A 23,871-nucleotide genomic window follows, 5' to 3' on the forward strand; every position below is an offset into this window, starting at 1 on the left:
CCAGCTGAAGAAGTAAGGGATGCTGTACAAGCCTATTTGGAACAATTACTAAACAGCTTTGGTGTCTTGACTGATTGCATTGATAATGTTGCCCCTTGCCTCTCTAGTTTGAATATGAGTACTTAGCCAGCCAACCTGCCATCCCTCTTTACCCCTAGGCTGTGTCTTGATGGACAGAAAGGATATGTTTCTCAAACGTGTTGTCTTAAGACGATGAAAAAGTCCATTGAGACTCAGGCTAATCCATTTGCTGGCTATGGTGTCGCCTGGGTGGGGTGGGTGGTCAACTGAGCATTAAGCTAACTCCACGGAGCTAAGAGAACAAACAGACCCTTTTTGCCTATCAAGATAGGGCCTTAATGATGAACCTGAGGACCAGCTGCCCATGCACTGGTGCCCTTTGCAGCATAAGGTGCTCCAAAAGGCACAACTACACAGGGCCACTCAGGAAGGCTAAAGTGAATCAACTAAAGGTGTGAAGTCAGTACCCATAAATTATTAAGTACTTGAAATTGTGTGTAGGCCTCCTCGGAAGAGGAGTTAAAGTTAAAGTGATCTAAAGCCAGCCATTTGACTGCTGAATGTGAACCTGGCAGAGCTGGGCAGGGGATTAGCGCACTTTAATATATGCTCATTGACATCACACCTTTAGTTGAGTCAGTATAACTTTCCTGAGTATCCTTGTGCAGGTAAGTCCAATGAGAGTGTCAGAATCTCCTGTATAGTTCAGTACCATCCAGGATATTAAACCTTATGCTACAAGGTTTAAGCAGATCCCCTGAAGTAGTTGGTGGTGGCCACTGACAGAGACAATACATTGGACTAGCAGGACCTGGGGTCTGATCCAGTATGACCATTCCTATGTTCCTGTGGAGGCTCTTATCGGGTCAGACAGCTCAGCATTGAGCGTGTCCTTCAAGTAGGAAATTGTGCACCAGAGGTTGCTGCATGGAAGGAAGGAAGCTAAACCGTCAATGGGTGGATTGAGGGAGGGATGATCATAGTGGACCCCACTTCTAAGCCTCCTTCAGCAGTCGGCTTTCCTGTACCCCACAGCAATAAGTGCCTGAACCAGAGAATGTCTCAGATGCTGAAACATTACTTCATCCCTCTGGACTAATCTTGTTCCCAAAATGCACAAAATACTTCCCTGGCTGCCAAAACCATCCCATATACACCCTACTGGTGTCCCCATAATGAGACTAAATGTATGTCCTAGTTGAAATAGTCTGGTCACCCTCCTACTTAACATGTATAGTCATTCACAGATGCCTGTTCCTTAATTCTCCTCGAGAGAATAACAAGTACTGGGGAGAAGTTCAGCCCCCTTTGTCCTCAGGGATTCTCAACCTTTTTCTTTCTGAGGGTCCCCCAACATGCTATAAAAACTCCACCGGCCACCAGTGCCACAATAACTGGTTTTCTGCATATAAAAGCCAGGGCCAGTGTTAGGGGGTAGCAAGCAGGGCAGTTGCCTGGGGTCCCGTGTAATGGGGGCCCCTGCAAAGCTACATTGTTCAGGCTTCAGCTGCAGCCCTGGGTGGTGGGGCACAGGGCCCTGGACTTCAAATATGGTGGGGCTTCGGCTTTCTGCCCTGGGCCCCAGCAAGTCTAACGCAGTCCCTCTTGGCGGATCCCTTAAAACCTGATCACAGCCCCCCAGGGACCCCTGGTTGAGAATCACTGCTCTATAACCTTTTTTTAAGCTTGCTAAGCATCTAGGTAGCATCTTCTGTGCTTCAACTAAGATTTTGAACAAGTAATTAACAGCACCTGTAGCAAAGGGATTTTAACCATGGAAGACAGTTGTTAGATGCACACACGCAGGTTCACAGTCTGCAGTACTCTGCATTTTGCTCAAGAAAAGAAGGGAAGCAGCTTTATAAAATGCTGCTAACCTCACTGTGGTTGTGAATAGGCTAGACTTGAGATCCTTAAGTGTTTTTCCTTTTCCCTTTTAACTGCAATTTTGTTATTGTACTGCTGCCCCCATCTCTAAATATGGCTTTTGAAATGTAAATCATATCATGTTCTCAGCGATGCATCTGACACCCTCAGCACTGTTTCTCTTTGCACTTCAAAGAGCTGTGCGGTCACACTTTGCATCTCAGCAAAATCACAATATTTGCCTTCTGAAGATCTCCTTTAATGTGTACAATCAATCTCTGATCCTGTGTTTTGGGGTTTTTTTGTTCCCCGGAGTCTATTAATATTAATGTTTCTAGAGGTCATCAGGAAACATAATCTCTTCTTTTTTTAATTTCTCAGTGAGTGCGCCTGAAGGGGGAGAGAAGCACAAGAGAGACAAGACAATTGAACATCACAAGTGGCTCAGTCCCAAAAAAATGATGCTGGATGAACAGTGGATTAGAACTAAATTTTAAAAAGGAAATACAATCTCAGTGTGACAATTGTCTTCACTTTCAAATTCATGATGGCCAAAATCCACTGGCTGGACGGCTAAGGTGAGCGTCGTACGTTTGCTGTTTGGGCTCAGTGCATATCCCTTGTACCTACGGCTCAAAGGACCTGGGAGCAGGTGGGAATTGGATGATGCCAAATGCGGGAATGGGGAGACAAATGGACTGTGACAAGCTAAGATGGAAGTGACTTGACAGCTTCAAGCCTCGCAGTTGCCTCTAGTAAGGACAGGTTAAGATTGGAATCACAAGCTTCGCTGGGAGAGCAGTATGCAGGAAGCTGGTTTTCAGGCCACAAATGCTTTCACAGGTAAGGACCTTTGTTGCTATCATTAAACTAATAATTTCTGGGCTGATTACTGTTGTTTGGGAAAATAAGTGGCATAAATATGTGGCAGTAGACAGCACTTGTGGTGAGCATTACATTCATTGAAATAAATAATTCAACTCCTATAAGATAACAGAGACTAACGCAGCTTTTGGTTCAGTTATTTTAAGTTCTTTGAAATTGATGGCTGCGTGCCTTCGGAAGGGAGCCCCCAAACTTCGCTGATCCAAGTGTTTCACTGACAACTTGCCAGAGGCAGGAGGGGCCACCTAAATTGCATAAAATGTAGCAGATTACAGCTGCTCTTATTTTTAATATGGAAGTGAGTCCTGGAGAGACTACAGGTCACAACAGGCAAAGTGCCCTGTCTTGTCTCAAACAGAGCTGCTGCATATTGGATTTTGTAGTCTCCATGGGCTGTATCTCCATATGCAAGTGATGTCCATGGGCTGAATTTGCCACATGATTGTCATTTGGGCCACTCTTGCTTTAGTTAGGTATTTAGCCTTTAGTTCAAATTTATTTTCCTGTAGGTGTGTTGGAAACAAAATAAAAAAGCAAATAAGGCTGTACTTTCTTCTCAAGAAATCTTCTAGTGAAAAGTCCATTAGAAATTCCATTATAATCTTTCTGCATGTCTCTCTTGATTTCTAAGGGGGTGCGGTGGGGTGGGCAATAGACCCTGTTGCTTTGTTCCGAGCCTACTGGCCAACTGAGAACCAGCAGGAACTGGCTGAAAATTCTACTGGAATTTCTGTGTCTTTAGAAGAATTTAGATAATGGTCTAGTACCACAGCACAAATTAAGTATAGGACGTGTAACGTGCATTTTTCCCATTTTTAAATCAGGTGACGAATTACTGAATTTTCATTATTATTATTATTATTGGTTATTATTATTTTTTGGATACATATACCCAAGAAAGAATAATGTCCCTGTTTCAGAGCTACTTTCATCAGTGTTCCTGGCTGGACTGGTAACTTTTCCTAGGACGGAAAAATAAAGGTTTTTCCACGGGCAGAATCCCAATTGTCCTTTCTGGTGGCAGCTTCCTCAGCACAGACATACTTCCCACTCTTTCTTGCCTGAATTTGAGAGTAACCCTAAATCCAGTTATTTTTATATTGAAGAAACACGATACTAGGGTTTAAAGCTTTCTCTAAATGAGGTTATGTTGTATTGTGGTGTGGTGTGCAATGTTCACTCTGTCTCATAAGGGATTACCCTTTCTTCCTCAAAACAAAAAACTATACTCTTAAGGAGCTGCCCTTACCTAAAGGCATTAGGGGACTCTTCCATAGTGAAGAGTTACTAAAGTGTTTAAATACGTTTATAGGTATATATGCACACACCGTAGTTTCAGGTGACTTGTAAAGGAACCAAGTTGAAAACTCATCCCTTTATGTTATGACAAGGAGAAAAACATATTTTCTTCAAACTTGTTTCAAACTACTTTCTGCATTTGCTTCCTTGTTGTTATTTCAGTACAATATCTAGAGATAAACAATGACATTCAGTGGACAGCTTGTGAGTTAATTGCATGGGTAGGTGAGTGTTCCTTAGAGAAATGCCCAGGAATGCATTTAAAGACATTTTTATTTTAATTTAACAGTTGCAGTCAAAATGTAATGTTAGCAGTGTACTATTGCTCCCACAACCCACACTTACTTCAATGATGGGAGTGGTGGTTTAGCCTCACAACAAAGTAATACAATGATATTCTGCAGTTAGTGTAGTCTGTAGTGAGGGGGAGGGTGTGAGCGTATGAAAAAGGCAGTTATTTGCCTCATTAGCATTTATATGTACAATAAAGAAGCTTTGAAATATGTGTCAGTGTTGAGCCTAGCAGTACTAAGGGAGAGCAACTATAGCTACAAGGAGACTAATAAACACTTTCACTTTACAGCTGAATTAAGTGTTGGTGAAAGGAACCTTGGAAGACATTATGCTTCTGTTTATCCATTATGGTACATCAAGGCTCACCAGCTCACCAAAAGGTTTTAACCCTGAGCCTGGAAGGCCTACTGTTAAGACTAAGAGGGTAGTTCAGTCCAGTCTCCATGCTCATTTTGTTGGGACAGCTGTCAAGGCTGCCAAACTATAATGTATGTATTTGTTTGGTGATGTGATCACTTGTCCCTAAGAAATGGACTGAAGTAATTAAATCATTTCACATAGATAACCCAATAGCATCTGACAGTAACAGCTTTTTGTCTGTACTTACTATGTACTGATCTGAATGGCTGACTGAGAGGTGAAAAGCTCAGTATCCCATTACCAGTTCCCTGAATTATCTAGTCCCTCAACAGAGAGTAGTCTTCATATAAATCTGCAACCCACTGTCCATTACCATTTCTTCTACTCAATAAGAATAATTGATAAGAAACAGATTCAGTTTATTATATGTTCACAGTATTAATAGCATTTTTACTGGAGCAGCATTTAGTTATGCCCTTCCCCCCCCCCTCCATGATTTTGTTGAATGCACAGCTTTCATTTAAACTTTCTTCTTGTGTGATATTCTCTGTGGATAGAGACATAATAGATAAAAATAAGTAAATAGTATAGAAATGCTTGAGTGTTAAAGGAATATATTACCCATTCTGCTCTGTCCAACTATCTCAGCATTCTCAGGGTACTATAAGAAGCACAATACTACATATATATGTAATGACAGCTTTTAATGGCAATTAAAGTTAGGTCAAAGTGAGAACCATTTATCCAATTACCTCTGAAATTTGGGAATCTGGATAAACACGACCCAGAGCCAAACCACTCCTGATATTGTCTTTACAAAACTTGACACAACTTTTGCAAAAACAAAGCCAGACTTTTCCTCATCTCTAAATATGTAGTTAACCTTTTTGAGGTAAATGCTGGAGGTAGCCATCTTTCTCAAAAGTCAAGTCATTGGCAGCTCAATGTAAAACAATATAAGCATTTTTCAAATCTGTTCTAGTAAATAAAATATAATAGCACTAAAGATACTATTAAAGGGAGCTGGAAATTCATTTATAGATTGACACTGGGCTACCACTCTGCCATTGTCACAAATTTACATGACTTTCTAGCAAGATGGCCACCACTGGTGGTAGGCTCAGATATCCAACTATAATGAAAAAACTACTTTTGAAAAACACTACTTGAATGTACAGTAGAACATTCACTCTCCTTTCTGTGGCAGGCATGTTTGCATCCGCCTCGTTAGGTCAGTCTGACCTTCCTGGGTACTCAGGAATTGCTTGTACAATCACAATTCTGTAGCCTTTATTTTAATTTTGAATTGATTAATAGTTCTGTGGTAAAGCACAGTGAGTCTGGCTCCTGTGCGGCCACAGTTTTAAGATTAAGAGCATAGAAATCACCCTTAGATTTGGAGGCTCTAGGAACACATGAAGAACGAAGACCGTGACCACACGCACAATCATAAGTAAGAAGTTTTTTCTGTATTATAAGTTTTACTAAGCAGATAATTAGGGTTACAATCTCACATTTGGGTATAAAACCTGAGAGGCCATTTCACATATCCAAAGATGCTATATAGATTCTAGTGGATCTCTCAACAGGTAGTTGTCGTAGAAGGATGGTTCCGACTTGGGTTGTCCCAATGAGGTCTTCCCTCCAGGTCTTCCCACTTTATCCCAGCCAGAGCACCTCTTTTATCTTGTTGTTCTGACCATGCCTAACACCTTATGCACATGCATGAGGATTCCAACCCTCCTTTTTCTTATCTGTACTTACACACCCCAGGAATTTTGGAAGTGCTCCACTTTCTATAGGCCATTCTCTTAGTTCACCTTTTTCTTATTAGCATTTAAGTCAACCTGTTTCCAGGACAACCTGTGCTCAGAATAGAACTTTTCATGATGTTACAGTCAGATGTCTTGTGGTCTATTTTTCCATAACATCACCTATTGGCACATTCTTTGTAGTAATCTTGTGGCTTTCATGGCATAGGGTCAGTCTTAGGTCACTCACTCATATCAAGTCTCCTTAAGCCTGAGCCCTAGTGTGGCTAAGCTGAAATCTTACAGGCCTTAGCCTGTAGGCCTTACATTACTGTCTTGTTTTACTTATATACCTAATACACACTCATCACTCCTATATACTTGTCAACCTTATATCCTATAGTCCTATCCTACTTATATCTATTCATTTCACATTGATTATATATGACATAACATATGAGTTTACCATGACAATAACATATTTCAGTGATAAAATGAACTAACTGGATACAATCCCCCGTTTGTGAATTTTTAAGATTAGTGTGTCACAGACAAGACTCTCACTGCCTCTTAATTCTTGGGAGATACTGATTGTATTTTGTTAATGCCCCTTAGCACGCAGATAATAGTAGATTGCATTCTGCTATAGTTATTAAATATTTGATTTGTAGATGTGTTATATGTTGAGCTCTGATAGTATTCTCTGCACTTCAGTGTGCAGAAGAATACATGATCCCTGCCCCAAGAGTTTACAATCTAAGTATATTGCACTCAGTAAGATTGAGAAAAACATAGTGAATGAAACTAGTTTAAATATGGTAACGTATATTGCACAGGTCTATTTCTCAGGCTTAAATACTTTAAAATAATTGCTGTCCGTACAGATAAGAAAGCTACTCATAAAGCTATTCAGCAATGACAGTGCCATATGATAGTGATAATTGTCAATTACAGCATTGTTAGATTTAAATCAATCTACCCTGGAATCTTCTAATCAATTACTGAGCAAATATTGACTTTAGTAAGCTGTATTTTCCATATACAAATAGCCATTCATTTCATACAGATGGAGAATTTTATATTTTCAGTGGACCCCTTTATAGATTTTGATTCAGACAGCAGAATGTGTACTGAATACTTATTGCCAGAAGGGACCATTCTGATCATCTAGTTTGACCTCCTGTATAATACAGGCCATAGAACTTCCCCAAAATAATTCCTAGGGCATATCTTTTAGAAAAACATCCAATCATGACTTCAGAATTGTCAGTGATGGAGAGAGCCCACCGTGACCCTTGGTAAATTATTCCAGTGGTTAATTACTCTCACCGTTCAATATTCATGCTTTATTTCCATTTTGAATTTGTCTAGCTTCAGCTTTCAGCCATTGGATCATATTATACCTTTCTATGCTCCATTGAAGAGCACATTAGATATATTTCAATTTTTTTATCACAGTAAAAAGGGTGGATTTTCTTGACTGAGCAAAATGAATGCAGTGTTCTTCAAGTAAAACTCAGAAAATTAAAAGGGATACTTTAAAATGAAAATTGACTGTAAAAGTGCCATTGTATTTGTAGTTTCTTCCTAATTAAACATGATTATTCATTTTATAAGGAAAAAAAGATGGGATATGGAAGTCCAGCTGTGTTCTTGCTGGTTCATGCATCATTACTAATGATGAAGATTTTGCATTTTGAATGTAGCAATTCATTTGATAATGCATGAGCCAGAAAAGAAGCCATTGCACATTGGCTCTGAGTGGCTGACAGGAGTAACAAGCAGTTACACTTACTTTTGTCAGTAAAGTAAGCAGATAATACACAAGAAACAGATGTGTTATGCAAGAAGATGCTATTTGCACATGTCAGTGTTCTTACCCTACCTGCACTGTAGTTAGTTCATCCTCAAATTTTGGGGCGGAACTATAATCAAGATCCACTGGGTAAGTAATGTCCTCTGGCTTCTAAATACCTGCTTTTTATAATGAATCAATCTTCCCCCAAAAAGTCAGAGAGAGGAAAGAAGCCACTTGTGATGCCTTGAATAAAACCCATGCTGGAGAGTTAAGAGTGCAGGAACAACTCTGGGCCCAAGAAACCATGCCTGGACTGGCTTACTGGGCATGCTCCAATTGGAGAGACTTAAAAGAGGGTGATTTCAGCACAGAATGGGGGTAGACGGGGAGGAGCAGACATGCACTTGTTGCTGAAGAGGGATTATGCCAGGAAGGCATTGCCAGGGGAGGTCTGCAGCACAGAGCTGAGACTCCTTACCCTGCTGCGACCCGTGGACTAGGTCGCCAGGGACAACCATCAGCCACTATGCGCCACAAGAGGAGGGGCACAGCACTAGGAAGAGGCCCAGGAAAAAGTAGAGTTGCCAACTTTCTAACTGCACAGAACTGAACACTCTTGATCTGCCCCCTGCCCTGAGGCTGCCTCCCTGCCCACACCCCTTCTCTGAGGCCCCATCCCCTCTCACTCCATTCCCCCCTCCTTCCGTCGCTCACTCTCACCCACCCTCACTCACTTTCACTGGGCTGGGGCAGGTGATTGGGGTATGGGAGGGGGTGAGGGCTCTGGCTGGGGGTACGGGCTCTGGTGTGGGGCCAGAAATGAGGCGTTCAGGGTGTGGGAGGGGGCTCCAGGCTGGGGTAGGGGGTTAGGGTGCGGGCTCTGGGGTGGGGTCAGAAATGAGGGGTTCAGGGTATGGGAGGGGGGTATGGGAGGGGGCTCTTGGCTGAGGTAGGGGGTTAGGGTGCAGGAGGGGGTGAGGGATCTGGGATGGGGCCAGAAATGAGGGGTTCAGGGTTCTGGAAGGGGGCTTCAGGCTGGGGCAGGGGTGTGGGAGGGGGTGTGGGCTCTGGCTGGGGGTGTGGGCTTTGGGGTGGAGTACCTGGCCAGTAGGAACTGTGGAGATGGCGCTAGGGGCGGGGTCAGTACATGGAGCCCCCGTGGCTGCCCCGTGCTGAGGAGCCGCGTGGAGCCAGGACAGGATATTGCTGACAATATCGATGATGACAGTGACCATGCTGATTCAGAAACATGGAGGTAACCAAAACAAAGACAATGTTAATATAGTAAAGTAAGCACAGCCAGAAACAGTTGGTGGCTGCCAAAGGGGAATTGGCTGGAAAACCCATTTAATTTTCAAGCTTCTAAGAGAGTTAAAAAGTGAAGCATAAAACCAAAAGCAAAAATAAGATAAAACTGTTAAAGTACTTTCCTGTGTCCTTTTTAAAGCTGAAGCTGATGCATCATGTTTATTACATCTTTGGTTAATTGAGTGGAGGCAAGAAAAATATGGGAAAGCAGATCCCTAGTCTCAGTGCAGTGATGCAAATGAAGAATGCTAGGCCAAATTCTGCTTTCACAAATGCAACTCCTATTAAATTGGTAGGCTTTGGTCAAAAGTCTAATATTTTGCTGCTTGGTTTCAGTCAGACCATTTGACGTAATACAGTTTTTTTTTCTTAATTTTCATTAAATAAAGAAAAAGAAACTTTCAATGGAAACATACACAACTATGTTATTATGCTATTTTATGTATTCATAAGCTGTAGAAATGCCTATAATCGTATAAGATAATTATTTACATTTTCTGAGATCTTGTGGGGTCTGTGGTGGTATCAATATATTACCCCGTTATTTTTCAGTGAGCACTAAAATAGGTCAAATCACACATCGATTAATTGCTTGCCAGTTATAATTGTTCTTAAACCAATGCTTTCTTGTGGGTAGGCACACAAAAATCCCTCTGTTAGCTAGTGGTTCCCCTCAGCCTTCTTCTATTGTATTCCACACAAGTTCCAATGGGCTAAAATTTGCCCCATTCCTGGGGTTTGGCTTTATTTATAAAAGGCACTCCTAGTGAAACAATATAAAATCCAGGCCAAGTCTTCTCCCCAGGCTTGGCTTACTCCCAGGTTTCCTCCCCCAAGGACTTCCCAGCTCAGGGTTGAGGTTTTCCCTCGAAGGAACTTCCCTTTTCGCAGTGGACTATCGAATCATCAGCAGCAATGAGTAAGCAACATTTACTCAAGTTTCTAGCATCACTTGGGTAATTTACAAACACTGCCAGCTTGTTACCTGCACTCAGAACGATTCCATTTTATTAGGGAAAGAAAGAAAAGGTACACGTATATCTTTACAAGCCTTCATTCTTTTAGATATTGGTCCTTTTCAAGACAGGTTTGTATCCAGTGGAAACTGCTGAGTTTTAAAATAGGGGGCAGGTTGGCCAGGAGGAATTGGCTGTCTCTGAAGCATAGCCCACAACCAGGCTCTACCTAGTTAACAACAAAACAACAACAAAGATTCCACCCGAAATATGATCACTCCTCTTCTTTCCTGATATTTAAGTTGTCATAATTAGACTTTAGAGCTTACTCAACCCCAGGTGCTCTGATACTTTGGTAATGAGTGCGGTATAAAAACCTAATAGAACAGATGTGAGTAAATGAGACAATGTATACTTCTTAGCTGTTATTTCAAGCTGTCTGTAGACTCAGACAGTCGTAACTGCTCTCAGTTCACATTCCTAAAGTTATGTTCACAGCCACAAGGGCTAGAGACTTACTTTTTAAATGAGAATTTTGAGCTGGATTCTCCAGTTTGCTGAGCCTATTTTGTATAAACAAAATGGCCTGGAAACAGCATTGGGGAGAAACCCTTGTGTAGGGAAACTGACTACTTGCAGAAAGTTGGCAGAGGCAGCAAGGCTGCCTCTTGTGCCAGCTGCCTCATATCCCCAATGTGAGGGGGCACGTTAAAGGTGTTAACAGGAAGGAGTGTGGTCCAGTGGAACTCCACTACACCTGACCTCCCTATACCCCATCTCCAAAAGGTATATGGTGGAAGTTACAGTAGTTTCCTTGCTTCTTCAGCTTCTGACTGGGTCAAGCGGTTGAAGATCAGGAAGTTTCAATCAGCTCCTTGCAGCTGTTCTAAGTAACTAAAAATGTAAGTTTGTCATGTGACTCATTCAGTACAACACTGCCATGGTAACAGGTAACAATTGTCTAAATAAAACCAGAGCAAAAATAAATCAAGAAGGTAGTAAATCTTAGAGAGCAAATGCTGTATAAGAAAGAACAGAGAAACATAAGGGATGTGAGAACTGGCCATGGACTCTTTGATTCTGAACTTGTTCTCATTTTGTCCTAATGTTTTCTGTCCAGTTTTGAATCCTCTTTGGAGGAAGGTAAACCATTCTTTGTGTCTGTGATGTTCCCATTTTCTACACTACAAAGGCACTCCATTTTGATTTAAGGGTGGGAATAGAGGGAGCTTTGTTAAGTAAAGAGGAATTCCACATTTTAAAGATGAACCCAGCCAAGGATGGTACACCGCTGGATCTTCAATCAGAGCTTCTGAGAGTGAGATTGTACCTGTTGACAACTGGTGAAACAGCTTAGTTGCTTATGACTCTGTGTGTGTGCGCGCGCGTGTGTGTGTGTAGATGTATGCATATTGTGGTAGTGGGAGAGGGAGCACTACAAATAGGACAAGGTGGTAGCTTCAGAAAAGCATGGAAGACTTGTTTGGGATATGACCGGTTAAGAAATTGTCTGTTTATCCTGGAGGCTTAGGCTATATAAACCTGTAATTTATACTGGCTGAAGATGAATTTACAGACTGGCTGTGTATTCAGTCAGTCCTTGATTTAAATGGAAAAATTGGAGATTGTGGATGACTCACTATATTTTTCCCCCTTCTGAGACTTATTATACTTGATTTGTTTATTTCAAAAGAAATGCTCCATATGCTCAGTTACAAATATCCGCTCCCAATTGCTCAGAGCAAGAATTTTGAGAGGCATGTGATCTGCCAAGATAGTGGCAGAATAATAGTAAAAACTTCTCTGTGGTTAATTCAAGAGATTGGTAGTACCTATAAAGAAATAGGTTTCTTTTGTGGAGGAATGTAACGTTCTTGCCAAACATAATATTGTTTTTAGAAGCTATTATACGCTTGTCTATGTGGTGCAGAAAGCAGGGTATACTATACCATTAAAAGCAGGAAGTGTGACTCCAGAAGATGCATCTTTCAGAGTATTTCTATAGTCTGGGAGTGGAAAAAGTCATTCAACATGAATTCTCAGTCGGTTTTGCACAATCTCTCAAGTGTGCTGTATTTGTAAAACCATACTATGCAATCTAATGATATAAATGGGAAGGGTTAGCACCATCTCCTGAGTACCATTGTTGTTTGTATTGCAGTAGTTCCAAGGGTACCCAGTTGACTTCAGGGCCCCTTTCCTCCGTACAAGCAAATACTAAAAGACAGCCCTTGTCTGAGAGTTTACAATCTAAATAGATAAAATAGACAGGAAGGGAGATCAAAATTGGGAGGAAGGAAATATTATTATCCTAAGTTTACCAATGAGGAAATGATGCACAGAGGGATATTAAATTACTTGCCTAGGATTAGACAGGAGGTCTTGGAGAGCTGAAAACTGAACCCCAGATCTCCTGAGTCCCAATCCAGTGCCTTAACCACAAGTAATAATCTATTTTTTTTAATATCTGGGTCAGCATCACCACACCAGTTTTTCACTTTTATCCTTGTTCACCCTGTCTCCTATGAAGGGTAAAAAGCCCTCACTCAATAGTTGTTTGTTTGTTTGTTTGTTTGAAAGATGAGCTATTTCATAGGGTAGACTTAATTTTTTTCTGCAGTTTTGGAATTCAAGGACATATATTGATATATGGCAGAAATGTTGAAGAAGAAATTTAACTTTGAGTACTTGTTAAATCAACAAGATAGAAGAGTGTGCATATTGGACTGGGATGATGGGAGGTTTCGGGTTTATTGTGGAAGTAAAAGCAAAAATAAATATTCAATAATTGAATTCAGTAGTAAATAAATAGAATATCATGTGGCTTGGATTGTGGTGTTAAGATTATTGTTCCTAGGATCAATTTTTTAGATACCTATAATAATCCTAACTGGCATTAACTGCTGTGTCATCCATAAATCTACGTTGTGAGGAGAATGTGATTTGGGGATGGAGGGTTGCATAAGGGTTATTTAGTATATTACTTTTTTAGTGCTTAAAAAAACCCCAATTATTTAATTGCTAACTAGAGAATGGAATTACTTGTCCTGGTGCCAAAGGGGAATAAAATTTATTCCATGTGGAAATAAAATTTAGTAAGACATGAAAATAAAGCTGTTTGCATGAACATCACTTCCTTTCTCCAACAGATGGAAATTTTTCTAGAAATGTAAAATAATTTCACCAGGTTTGTGGTTTAATTCCCTTTATTAGTTGATTTTGTTTAGAATAAGGCTACTATGTGGACCCAGTATCTTTGAAAATAGTGATTGCAGCATAAAGTGAGTGACAAGGCAACATATTGGTTTTGTTGCTTTCTTCACATGGACCACATGGAACATTTTAAAACTTATTTCTAAGGCCCCCTCACAAGGGCTGTGCATGAATACTATAGATATGTGCATTACAAATTATGATCAGGAATCTGCTAACTTTACTCTGCAAATAGGCCCTTTTTCAATCGAAGGGGATACTTTTGAAGTAAGGTACTAATGAGTAACAGTGGCAGAATCATACCTTGCTGTCACCTTAGTAAAGATTAAAGGTCTCAGGAAAAACTAATCCTGTTTACCATCTTCTTGGGGAAAACCATGTCATAGAAGTGGGGCAAAAGTTCAGTTTATGTAGGACGAGAGAGATTATTTATGTTGCATCATTAGTGTATAGTTACTTTTACAAGAGGTGAAGTATGCCAAATAGATAACAGACTCCTGCGCCAAAGTGCTAACTGTCTAAAGTGAAGGTCAAGTACAAAACACAGAAGCAACCATGGAATGTTGCACAGTGTCTATTGCTGAAATGCTTCATGGATATAGATGGGGTCTGTTCTTTGGAAAAGAGGGAAAAAGGTGGGCAGACATCAGTTGATAGGCTGTTCCAAGTATGTGGGCTGGTTAAAAAGAAGATGACACAAACTTTGAAGAGGGTAAAAGAGACAAAATAATGTGTTGTCAGAGTACAGGGAATGGGAAAGCTAGTAGCAGAAGAAGAAGGTAGAGAGAACTTTGAAAGTGAGGAGAAACTTGTGCTTAGTGGACTTCCTAACTTGATCTTTATTGGTCCAGATGCTAATGTTTTTATTTTTTTAAAGGCATTATGCATCTATGGCTTTTGGGTGTTAAAAATAAAAAAAAAATTAATTCAGGTTTTTCACGCTAGAGTTGCAACTCATGCACCACCTCAGATTGCCAAGTGATGAACATCTGTAGAAGTAACTATCACCACAGGACATGAATTGCTTTCATGAAACTTTTAGGGAGCTTTGTGTATGTGTGTGTGTATGTTCTTATTAGTCATTCTAAGGGTGTAAAGAAGCAGATATCCTCTTCACCCTAGTTGCTTGTCCTTCTTTCCCTGCAAAAGATATCTCCTTAAAGATGGTGTTTACTTAATTCCACAGCAGCCATGAGTCCCAGTGTTTCCACCATTCCTTCCATTCTTGCTCTAAGCTGTATCTCCCATTAAAGCATCTTACTTTCAGTTGGGAGCGTAGGTGATCCTCACTCTCAAGACCATAAATCTGGTGCAGATTGTACATATCAACATAAGGGGTTTAAAACTTGTCTTGTGATTATATTTTCAAAGGACTCCATCTAGCTCCTATTGAAGTCAATAAGAGTCTTAGTCAGTAAGTGCATATAATCTTTGTGTCACTTCTTCTTCGAGTGCTTGCTCATATCAATTCCAATTAGGTGTGCGTGTGCCGCGTGCATGGCCATCGGAGAATTTTTACCCTAGTAACACTTGGTCATCGTCGTTGGGACCCAGGTCCAGATCCAGGCGCCGGTCCAGGTCCCAGCACCAATCAAGGTCCAGACACCGCTCCTCAGCATCGCGGCACTGTTCTTCTCCATCTTGGCACCAATCTCCAGCTTCGTGGTACCAATCAACTTTGTTTCGTTGACGTGATTTGGTGCAGACCCGCTCAGCACCACCATGGCCATCGCATTCCGCCTCTCACTCATCACGGTCTGAAGCAGGGTCACGCTTCTCAGACCGCCACCCCTCGGATGACGGCTGTCTGGGCTCAGGGGCGGATCAGTGGTAGGCGCAAGAACAGGGGCCCGCTCAAGGGTCCACCCAGTGGCCCTTTTGGACACCCTGGGCATACCACCAGGCCCAGGGTGCTCCCTCTGAGGCTTCTCGCTCGGCCTTGTCTGAGCCGTGAGCGCCTGAAGCCTCTGCCAACCGTCCTGCTCCCGGAGGCATGGAGACGGTGGCATCATCCCTACAGGTGCCAGTTCCTCTTCCTCCAGCTCCTGGCCCAAACACTGAGGTCGTGGGACTGGAGCAGCAGGGCACAGCTCAGCAAGAGGCCCCGGATGATCCTCTCCCTCCTGTGGCATCCATCCTTCGCTCGATGAGGCTGTGGCAGGGACTGCTATATCCGCCCCCCCACCCCAATAGACCTCCGCGCTCACCAGGTACTCTTGCGCAGGGTGGTACGGAACATGAACCTGCAAGCAAAGGAAAGCAAAGGAGGTAGTTGAGGTGGAGGACCCTGTGGTTGACATTTTGTCCGCAGAGGCTCCTTCCAGGGTGGCCTTACCACTTATCCGGACCATTCAAACCACAGCCAGAACAATCTGGCAAACACCCGCCTCTGCTAAGGGGGCGGAGCAGAAGTATTTTGTTCCCTCCAAGGGATATGACTTCTCTACACTTACACACAGCCCTGTTCACTGGTGGTGGCCTCAGTAAATGAGAAGGAGCGTCATGGTCAGCAAGCTCCGGCACCTAAATTGAAAGAGGCCGAGTGCCTCAATTTATTTGGGCGCAAAGTCTACTCCTCAGGGGGGCTCCAGCTCCGGACTGCGAACCAGGAGGCTCTCCTGAGCTGATACAATTTTAACTCTTGGAACTCCATGATGAAGTTCAAGGAACTGGTTCCTCCGGAGTCCAGAGAAGAGTTTGGGGCTCTGGTAGAGGAGGGCAAAACGGTCGCGCGAACTGCTTTGCAGGACTCATTGGACACTGCGGACTCTGCCACTCGGACCCTCTTTTCAGGGATAGCAATGAGGCACATTTCTTGGCTGTGAGCTTCTGTCTTACCACCAGAGCTTCAGCAAACTTTGCAGGATCTCCCCTTTGATGGAAAGGGCCTGTTCTCAGACAAGACAGACTCAAGGCTTCAAAGCCTCAAAGACTCTAGGGCCATAATGTGTTCACTGGGGATGCACACACTATCTACCCTGTGGAAACCATTTAAACCGCAGCCTCAACGCTCCTACCCTCCTCTCAGCTGAGGCAGGACTTCTATAGGAGATGGGGGGCGCGGTGGCAGGAGAAAACCCTCCAACCACCAATCTGGCCAGGCCCAAGGTCCTTCCAAGCCCTCGGTGGGTCCCAAAGAAAACTTTTGAAGGGAGGCCTGAGGACGGTGTACCGGACCTTACTCAGGATCCTACCCCATTCTTGAATTGTTTATCCTGTTTCCACCGTGCCTGGTCCCTCATAACCATGGACCGTTGTGTTCTTTGCATGGTGGAAAGGGAATACTCTCTCCAATTTTCATTCTCCCACCCCCACCTCCCCTCCCCATCCCTCTTCAGGGACCCCTCTCACGAGCAACTCCTTATCCAGAAGGTGCAGTTGCTCCTTGCCATGGGGGCTATCAAGGAGGTTCCAAGGGAACTAAGGGGCAGGGCGTTCTACTCCCATTACTTCCTAATCCCCAAGGCAAAGGGCAGACTTCGGCCTATCCTGGACTTGCGCGGACTCAACAAATTCATGGTAAATTTGAAATTCCGCATGGTCTCCTTGGGCACCATTATACCTTCCCTGGATCCTGGAGACTGGTACGCCGCCCTCAACATGAAGGACGCTTATTTCCACATTGTGATTCATCCAGCTCACAGACGCTTCCTCCGCTTTGTTGTCAACCGTGAACATTATCAGTTCACGGTCCTTCCCTTCGGCATCTCCACGGCCCCCCGGGTGTTCACCAAACGTATGGTGGTAGTGGCAGCCTTCCTTCATCGATGACGGATATAGGTATATCCGTGTCTTGATGACTGGCTCATCCGAGGGCGCACCAAAGAGCAGGTGCAGGCTCACCTTCAATTCGTCACAGACATGTTTAAATGGTTAGGCATCCTACTCAACGTGGCGAAGTCAATGATAGAGCCGACCCAGAGGATAGAATTTATCGGGGCGGTCCGAGACTCCGTGTGGGCTCGAGCCCTCCTTCCAGATGCTCGTTTCCAAGCTTTGTCAGGCCTCATCAGGAGCCTTCAGAGCTTCCCAACCTTGACAGCAAGAGCGTGCTTGAGTCTTCTAGGACATACGGCTTCCTGCACACACGTGACCAGACGTGCCAGACTACAGCTCTGCCCTCTTCAAGCCTGGATGGCATCGGTCTACCGCCCAGGTTGAGACAGCCTGAACCTGGTGGTCACCATTCCAGACAGGGTCCTGGCCTCCCTCCAGTGGTGGTTAGACCCAAGGACAGTATGCGGAGAAGTCCCCTTCCACACCCCTCAGCCTTCCTCGTCACGGACACGTCAGCCCTGGGATGGGGCGCCCGCCTTGGGGACATCCAGACACAAGGTCTATGGGCCCCGTCCGATCTCTCTCTCCATATCAACATACAGGAGCTGATGGCAGTGCTTCTTGCATGCCAAGCCTTCTGGGAGCGGTTGCATGGTCGTTGCGTGGTGGTCCTCACAGACAACACCACGGCCATGTTCTACATCAACAAGCAAGGGGGGGCTCATTCCTCCCCCCTCTGTCAAGAGGCCATTCGACTGTGGGAATTCTGCATAGCCCACTCCATTCACCTGGTGGCGTCGTTTCTCCGAGGGGTCCAGAGCACATTAGCGGACCACCTCAGCAGGTCCTTCCAATCCCAGAAGTGGTCGCTCCGTCCTGATGTCATCCACTCCATCTTCCTAAAGTGGGTGTTTCCCCAGGTTGACCTGTTTGCCTCGCGCAGCAACCGGAAATGCCTGGCATTTTTGCTCCCTCCAGGGCTGCTCCCCGGGCTCTTTCACAGGCGCCTTCCTACTCCCGTGGATGAGCAGGTTGTTTTACGCCTTCCTGCCGTTTCCCGTTGTACACAAGGTCCTGCTCAAGGTGCGCAGGGACAGATTACAACTGATTCTGGTCGCCCCGGCGTGGCCCAGACAGCACTGGTACACCATGCTGTTGGAGATCTCGGTGGACGCCCCGGTTCCGCTGCCTCTTTTTCCGGACCTGATCACTCAGGATCATGGCCGCCTCTGTCACCCCTAACTACGATCCCTCCACCTCATGGCGTGGATTCTGCATGGCTGAGCTACTCTGAGCTACTCTGTTCTCATTTGGTACAGCAGGTTTTGTTGGGCAGCAGAAAACCTTCCACTCTGGCCACATATATGGCTAAATGGAAGCGATGTGCATGCTGGTGCACTCACTGCAGCACGCCCCCCCTCCAGACATCTGTGCCTCTCATTTCGGACTATGACCTGAGCCTGAAACAGCAGGGCCTGGCGATATCATCCATCAGGGATCACCTGGTGGCCATTTCGGCTTTCCACCCGGGAGCGAATGGCCGATCTGTCTTCGCCAACCCCATAGTCAGTAGGTTCCTTAAGGGCCTGGACTGTTTACCAACAGGTGTGACAGCCAATCCCCACGTCGGACCTGAACCTGGTCCTCTCCAGGCTTATGGGGGCCCTGTTCGAGCCCTTGGCCACCTGTTCCCTCCTATACCTCTCTTGGAAAATGTCTTTCCTTGTCGCTATCACGTCGGCAAGGCGTGTATCCAAGCTCAGAGCTCTTACCTCAGAACCACTATACACGATCTTCCAAAAGGACAAGGTGCAGCTACGACCTCACCCAGCCTTTCTTCCCCAGGTGGTATTGACCTCTCATATCAACCAGGACATTTTCCTCCCGTTTTTTTACCCAAAACTGCACGCTACTCATCAGGAACTACGGCTATGCTCCCTAGATGTTCGTAGGGCCCTGGCCTTCTACATTGAGCGTACAAAGCTGTTCAGGAAAACGACCCAGCTCTTCATCGTGGTGGCGGAACAGATGAAGGGCCTCCTGGTCTCATCCCAGCGGATCTCCTCTTGAATCACTTCCTGTATCTGTGCTTGCTATGATCTGGTCTGTGTTCCGATCCCGCCCCTCACCGCTCACTCTACAAGGGTCCAGGCCTCGTCGGCAGCTTTCCTGGCCCAGGTCCCAATCCAGGAGATCTGCAGAGCTGCTACTTGGTCTTCAGTACATACTTTTACCTCTCACTATGCCAGCAAGCCAGAGACGATGCGGCGTTTTTGGTAGAGCGGTCCTACAATCCACGGTACTTCACTCCGACCCCACCACCTAGGTAAGGCTTGGGAGTCACCTAATTGGAATCGATATAAGCAAGCACTCGATGACAAGACGGTTACTCATCTTTGTAACTGTTGTTCTTTGAGATGTGTTGCTCATATCCATTCCAAACCCGCCCTCCTTCTCCTCTGTTGGAGTAGCTGGCAAGAAGGAACTGAGGGGGCGCTGGGTCGGCTGGGGTATATATCCAGCGCCATGAAGGTGCCACTCCGGGGGCTCCACAGCCGACCCACCAGGTGTTGTTAGGGTAAAAATTATCTGACGACTGTGCACGCGGCGCGCACACACCTAATTGGAATGGATATGAGCAACACATCCTGAAGAACAACAGTTACAAAGGTGAGTAACCATCTTTTACAGTTGTTGTACTACATGTAAATTTATCCCTTTCACAAAAAGATCTTGAGAATTTTAATGGAGGTTTTGCATTTTAAATGTGCTATTAGAAGCCGCTTGTATGATCTAGTATATTTGGACATCTAATTTTTAAAATGCTCTGGCCCTTTTTAGCGTTTTTTTTTCTTCTCTTTACAAATAGGAGTCGTGATTTAATTTTTTTGTATTACGTACAAGTTTCTCCTTAAAGTCAGACCCAATACATGTGTTATTTCCTATGTTATTGCCTTATAAATAGTGTTTGTTTATAGTACACAATATAGGCAGTCGTATAAATAGTACAAGAAGACCCATTTTTAATATGACTTGCTCAATGGTTAGAAGCAGTTATTTTGGCTAGATGCATCTGCCAAAAGCATACAACTCCATAAATATGTCTAGTACATTTTAAATGGAATGTTTCAAGTTCTGCTATATGATTAAAAAGAATTTTATTCAGCTGTGGTACAAGGAAAAAGATACATCACTGCTGTAACCCATATTGAGAAAGACATTTGTTATATATTCTCTAGTGCTGTACAAGTATTCTAATGTATTGCTGGTGACACCCTTCTACCGCTGTTGACCTAGATGGCTAAATAATTTCTTGTAAAATGAGGAAGTAGTCCAGTTCCTTCCCTCCCTGTCACTCTGTTATTTTCCATTTATTCTGCAATTCCGTTAAATGTTAATACTGCTCTTCTTTTATTTTTTTTCTTTCTGTCAGTTTTTAGAATTTAAGTAGAATCCATAAGAAGTTACAGATGAAAACTGCATAGATTCAATTGGATTTCTGTATTCAAAACAGATAATAGTCATTTGAGTTCCGCTGTCAGTTTTTGTATGCATGTCAGAAAAATCCAAACAAAGCTGAAACCACAAACTCAAAATAGCAAATAGGGTTTATATTAAAATAAGAAATTAAAAGAAAAGCCAAAGAAAAATAAAAAGAGGAGAGGAGACTAACAAAGGATCAAACAAAACTAACAGCAATAGAAAAATTGGACATCAGAACACAGTTGTGACATCATTTTGTCATTCTCTTTTTAATAGCAACACCAGTAGCTTGTTGCGCCCCAAACAGATTCCTTACAAAATGAGGTGATTCTGGGGTACTGCTTTATATAGCAGAGATGCTGAAATTTGGAGATATTTCACTACACTAGCCTGGATCACTTTTATCTGACTGCAGTTACAAGATAATTTTTTTTGACCACGTACAATATATTTTTACTCCATTTTATTCTGTTTTACTTTTTCTGTGTTAGACAGGTATTTGCTGATTCAATTTTACTTAATGACTTCTGGTGATGTTGGAAGTTTAACCGTGTGTCTGATCTCATGCATTGGACCAGCTGTTCACATCACATAGCCTCATAACTGACAAGGGCAGTTCCCTTTGCTGTGAAATATTTGAAATCCAGCCACATGTCCCTGTGTTTGTAATGTTATCAAGCTGTAACTGAGGATACACACTTTTTTTACAGCTTGAGCTGGAGTTATATTTTGCTATTTCTCTTTTGATTGACTAGGTTCCTTTTTTAAATTTCAGTAGCCTCAACATTTTCAGGAAGGAGTTGTCCCTTCCCACTCTGTTTCTAGCTCATGGGGCTGTCTGATCCACCCAATGACTTAAGCTCAAAATGTATTAGGGTGCCAACCAGATAAGGTATTTGAGCCTATGATTTGCCCTTTTAGTTTATTCCTTTCCAATCTCTCCTCCTGCTGCAGATTTCATACCTCACTGGTACACAAGTGGCCAATCATTTGCAATGCCACTATCCACTTGTAGCTTGATCTGATATTCCTTAAGCAGATCACCTTGGCTTCAGTAGCAGAGAAATACAGGATTTGGCCCTTTAAAAGATGTTCCCACCCCCCACCCCGGGGGAACAGCTCCATCAGTTTCTTCTGGAAACCAATCTATGTTGATACCTTCTTTGCAATATTTACAGTCAGTCTCCTGTGACTTTAGAGATAGAGGCCTCCTCATGATTCCCAATTCCTCTGATGAGACCTGAGCCTTTAAAGTTCTTTACATTTCCAACATCCTGAGTCCCTGAACATTTTTAGGACTAACAAAAGAGGATGAAAGTGAGTCAACACAGTAAGAGAGAGAAAGGTTCCTCTCAAAGGAGTCCTGCAAGTATTTTAGCTTTCCCTAAACCTTCTCACTTATTCTCTGGTACCAGGATTCAGAAGATAAAAGCCTTTGGATAAAAACACTATCACTTCGGGAAAGAGTATGGCTTTTGGGATGTACCTGCTCTGATGAGTAAGGGGATATAAGGGTATTTCTTTGCAGGCTACCCACATTGTGGGTTACAGCACATAGGATGGAGGGGGGAAGACCAGCCTCCGTCACATCACACCTCCTCCCGTGAAGGTAGACGGGGTACAGGAAGAGCCTTAACTTGCTCATCCCAGTGTGCCATCTAGTGCAGCTTGAGCTGGTGCAGAGGGGGAAGTAATCTGCTGCTGCCACCCTTTACCTGGTGCAGATTACTTCTCCTTAGAACAAAGAGAGAACCAGGGTCTGAATTGTGACTCTGAGTCACAATTTGATTCCTGGTCTTCTCCAACAGCAACTATAAATTTCCAACCTAACTCACTCTAAATTAAGTTTGTTTTTTAATTATTCAAAAGACGTAAAGCAGTTAAAGTATATTCTGTCAATGCATGTAAAAAATTTGTTTTTCAGTTTACCTAATTAGAAATATCCTGATATGTTGATAATTCTTAAACAATACTGTGTAATTGTAAATTCTATACACAAATTCTCAATTGTTAAAATAGCTTTTTAAAATGCTTTGAAGTACATTAAATAGTCAAAAGAGAAAATAAGAATCCTGTTTGAGAATAACACTTACTAAATAAACTTTTACATAAGGTATATGATCAAACAAGCCATTCAAAATATTCTCTAACAGTTTGGTACATGTGTTTTGCTGAAAAACAACTTGAGACATATTGCAGGGATAAGATTATTAAAATGCATTTCTTATGAGACAAGAAAACTTGCCGTATAAAAATTGTCATTAAAATATACTGTATCATTGTCAAATTAAATATACATTTAAAAAGTAATTGCAAGATATTTATGTTCTAATGTTATAGAAAGTTTGTAAGATATTATTTGAGAAATAGTATCTGAGCACATAGCTGAAGTTCTTTCGTAATACATAGGTGCAAGAGAGCAGCATTAAGGTGGTATGTCCAACGTTAATTTTGGTGTTTGCTGACTTTTGAATGCAACTTTGTCCTGTCAGTATGGTATCTGGATTTCACACAGTTGAGAGTGAAGTGCCGATTGTCGGTATAGTCAAGTTAAAACCATAAAGCTCCTAGATTGGACCTGGAAGTGTCGTATGGGCCGGCTGGGCTGGATTTGATTTAAATCAGTAATGTTGGTAAATGTCAGTTTCAGATGACACAGGGAAATGGATGAAAAAAATTCACTGGGAACAGTTGTTGGAAGCCTCCTGCCCTTGTGCCTGCAGGGATTGGGTGTAACTGGCCCTCTGGCAAAGCAGGGAGCCCTTTGCGACTCCACAGACCCACTCCCTCATTCCTGTGACAGTGGAGCTGCAGGGGCCTCCCTCTGCCTCAGGACCAGTGACACCCACTCATGCAAGGT

At 43.2% G+C, this 23,871-nt stretch overlaps 1 protein-coding gene and 1 long non-coding RNA gene across 4 annotated transcripts in view; one reads left to right on the plus strand and one right to left on the minus strand.

The window, feature by feature from the left end:
• The window catches only part of LDLRAD4 (low density lipoprotein receptor class A domain containing 4), a 432,405-nt gene that overhangs the window by 170,915 nt on the left and 237,619 nt on the right, over positions 1-23,871 (plus strand). For both annotated transcript variants that reach the window (XM_074944679.1, XM_074944680.1), the window contains exon 2: positions 2,269-2,730. In XM_074944679.1, the coding sequence (XP_074800780.1) occupies positions 2,691-2,730 (40 nt within the window). In that variant the 5' untranslated portion in view covers positions 2,269-2,690. The remainder of the gene's footprint in view (positions 1-2,268; positions 2,731-23,871) is intronic.
• The window catches only part of LOC141982512 (uncharacterized), a 77,980-nt gene that overhangs the window by 43,421 nt on the left and 10,688 nt on the right, over positions 1-23,871 (minus strand). The gene's annotated exons all lie outside the window — the stretch shown is intronic.

Source organism: Natator depressus, chromosome 2, assembly GCF_965152275.1.
Source record: "Natator depressus isolate rNatDep1 chromosome 2, rNatDep2.hap1, whole genome shotgun sequence".
NCBI lineage: Eukaryota > Metazoa > Chordata > Testudines > Cheloniidae > Natator > Natator depressus.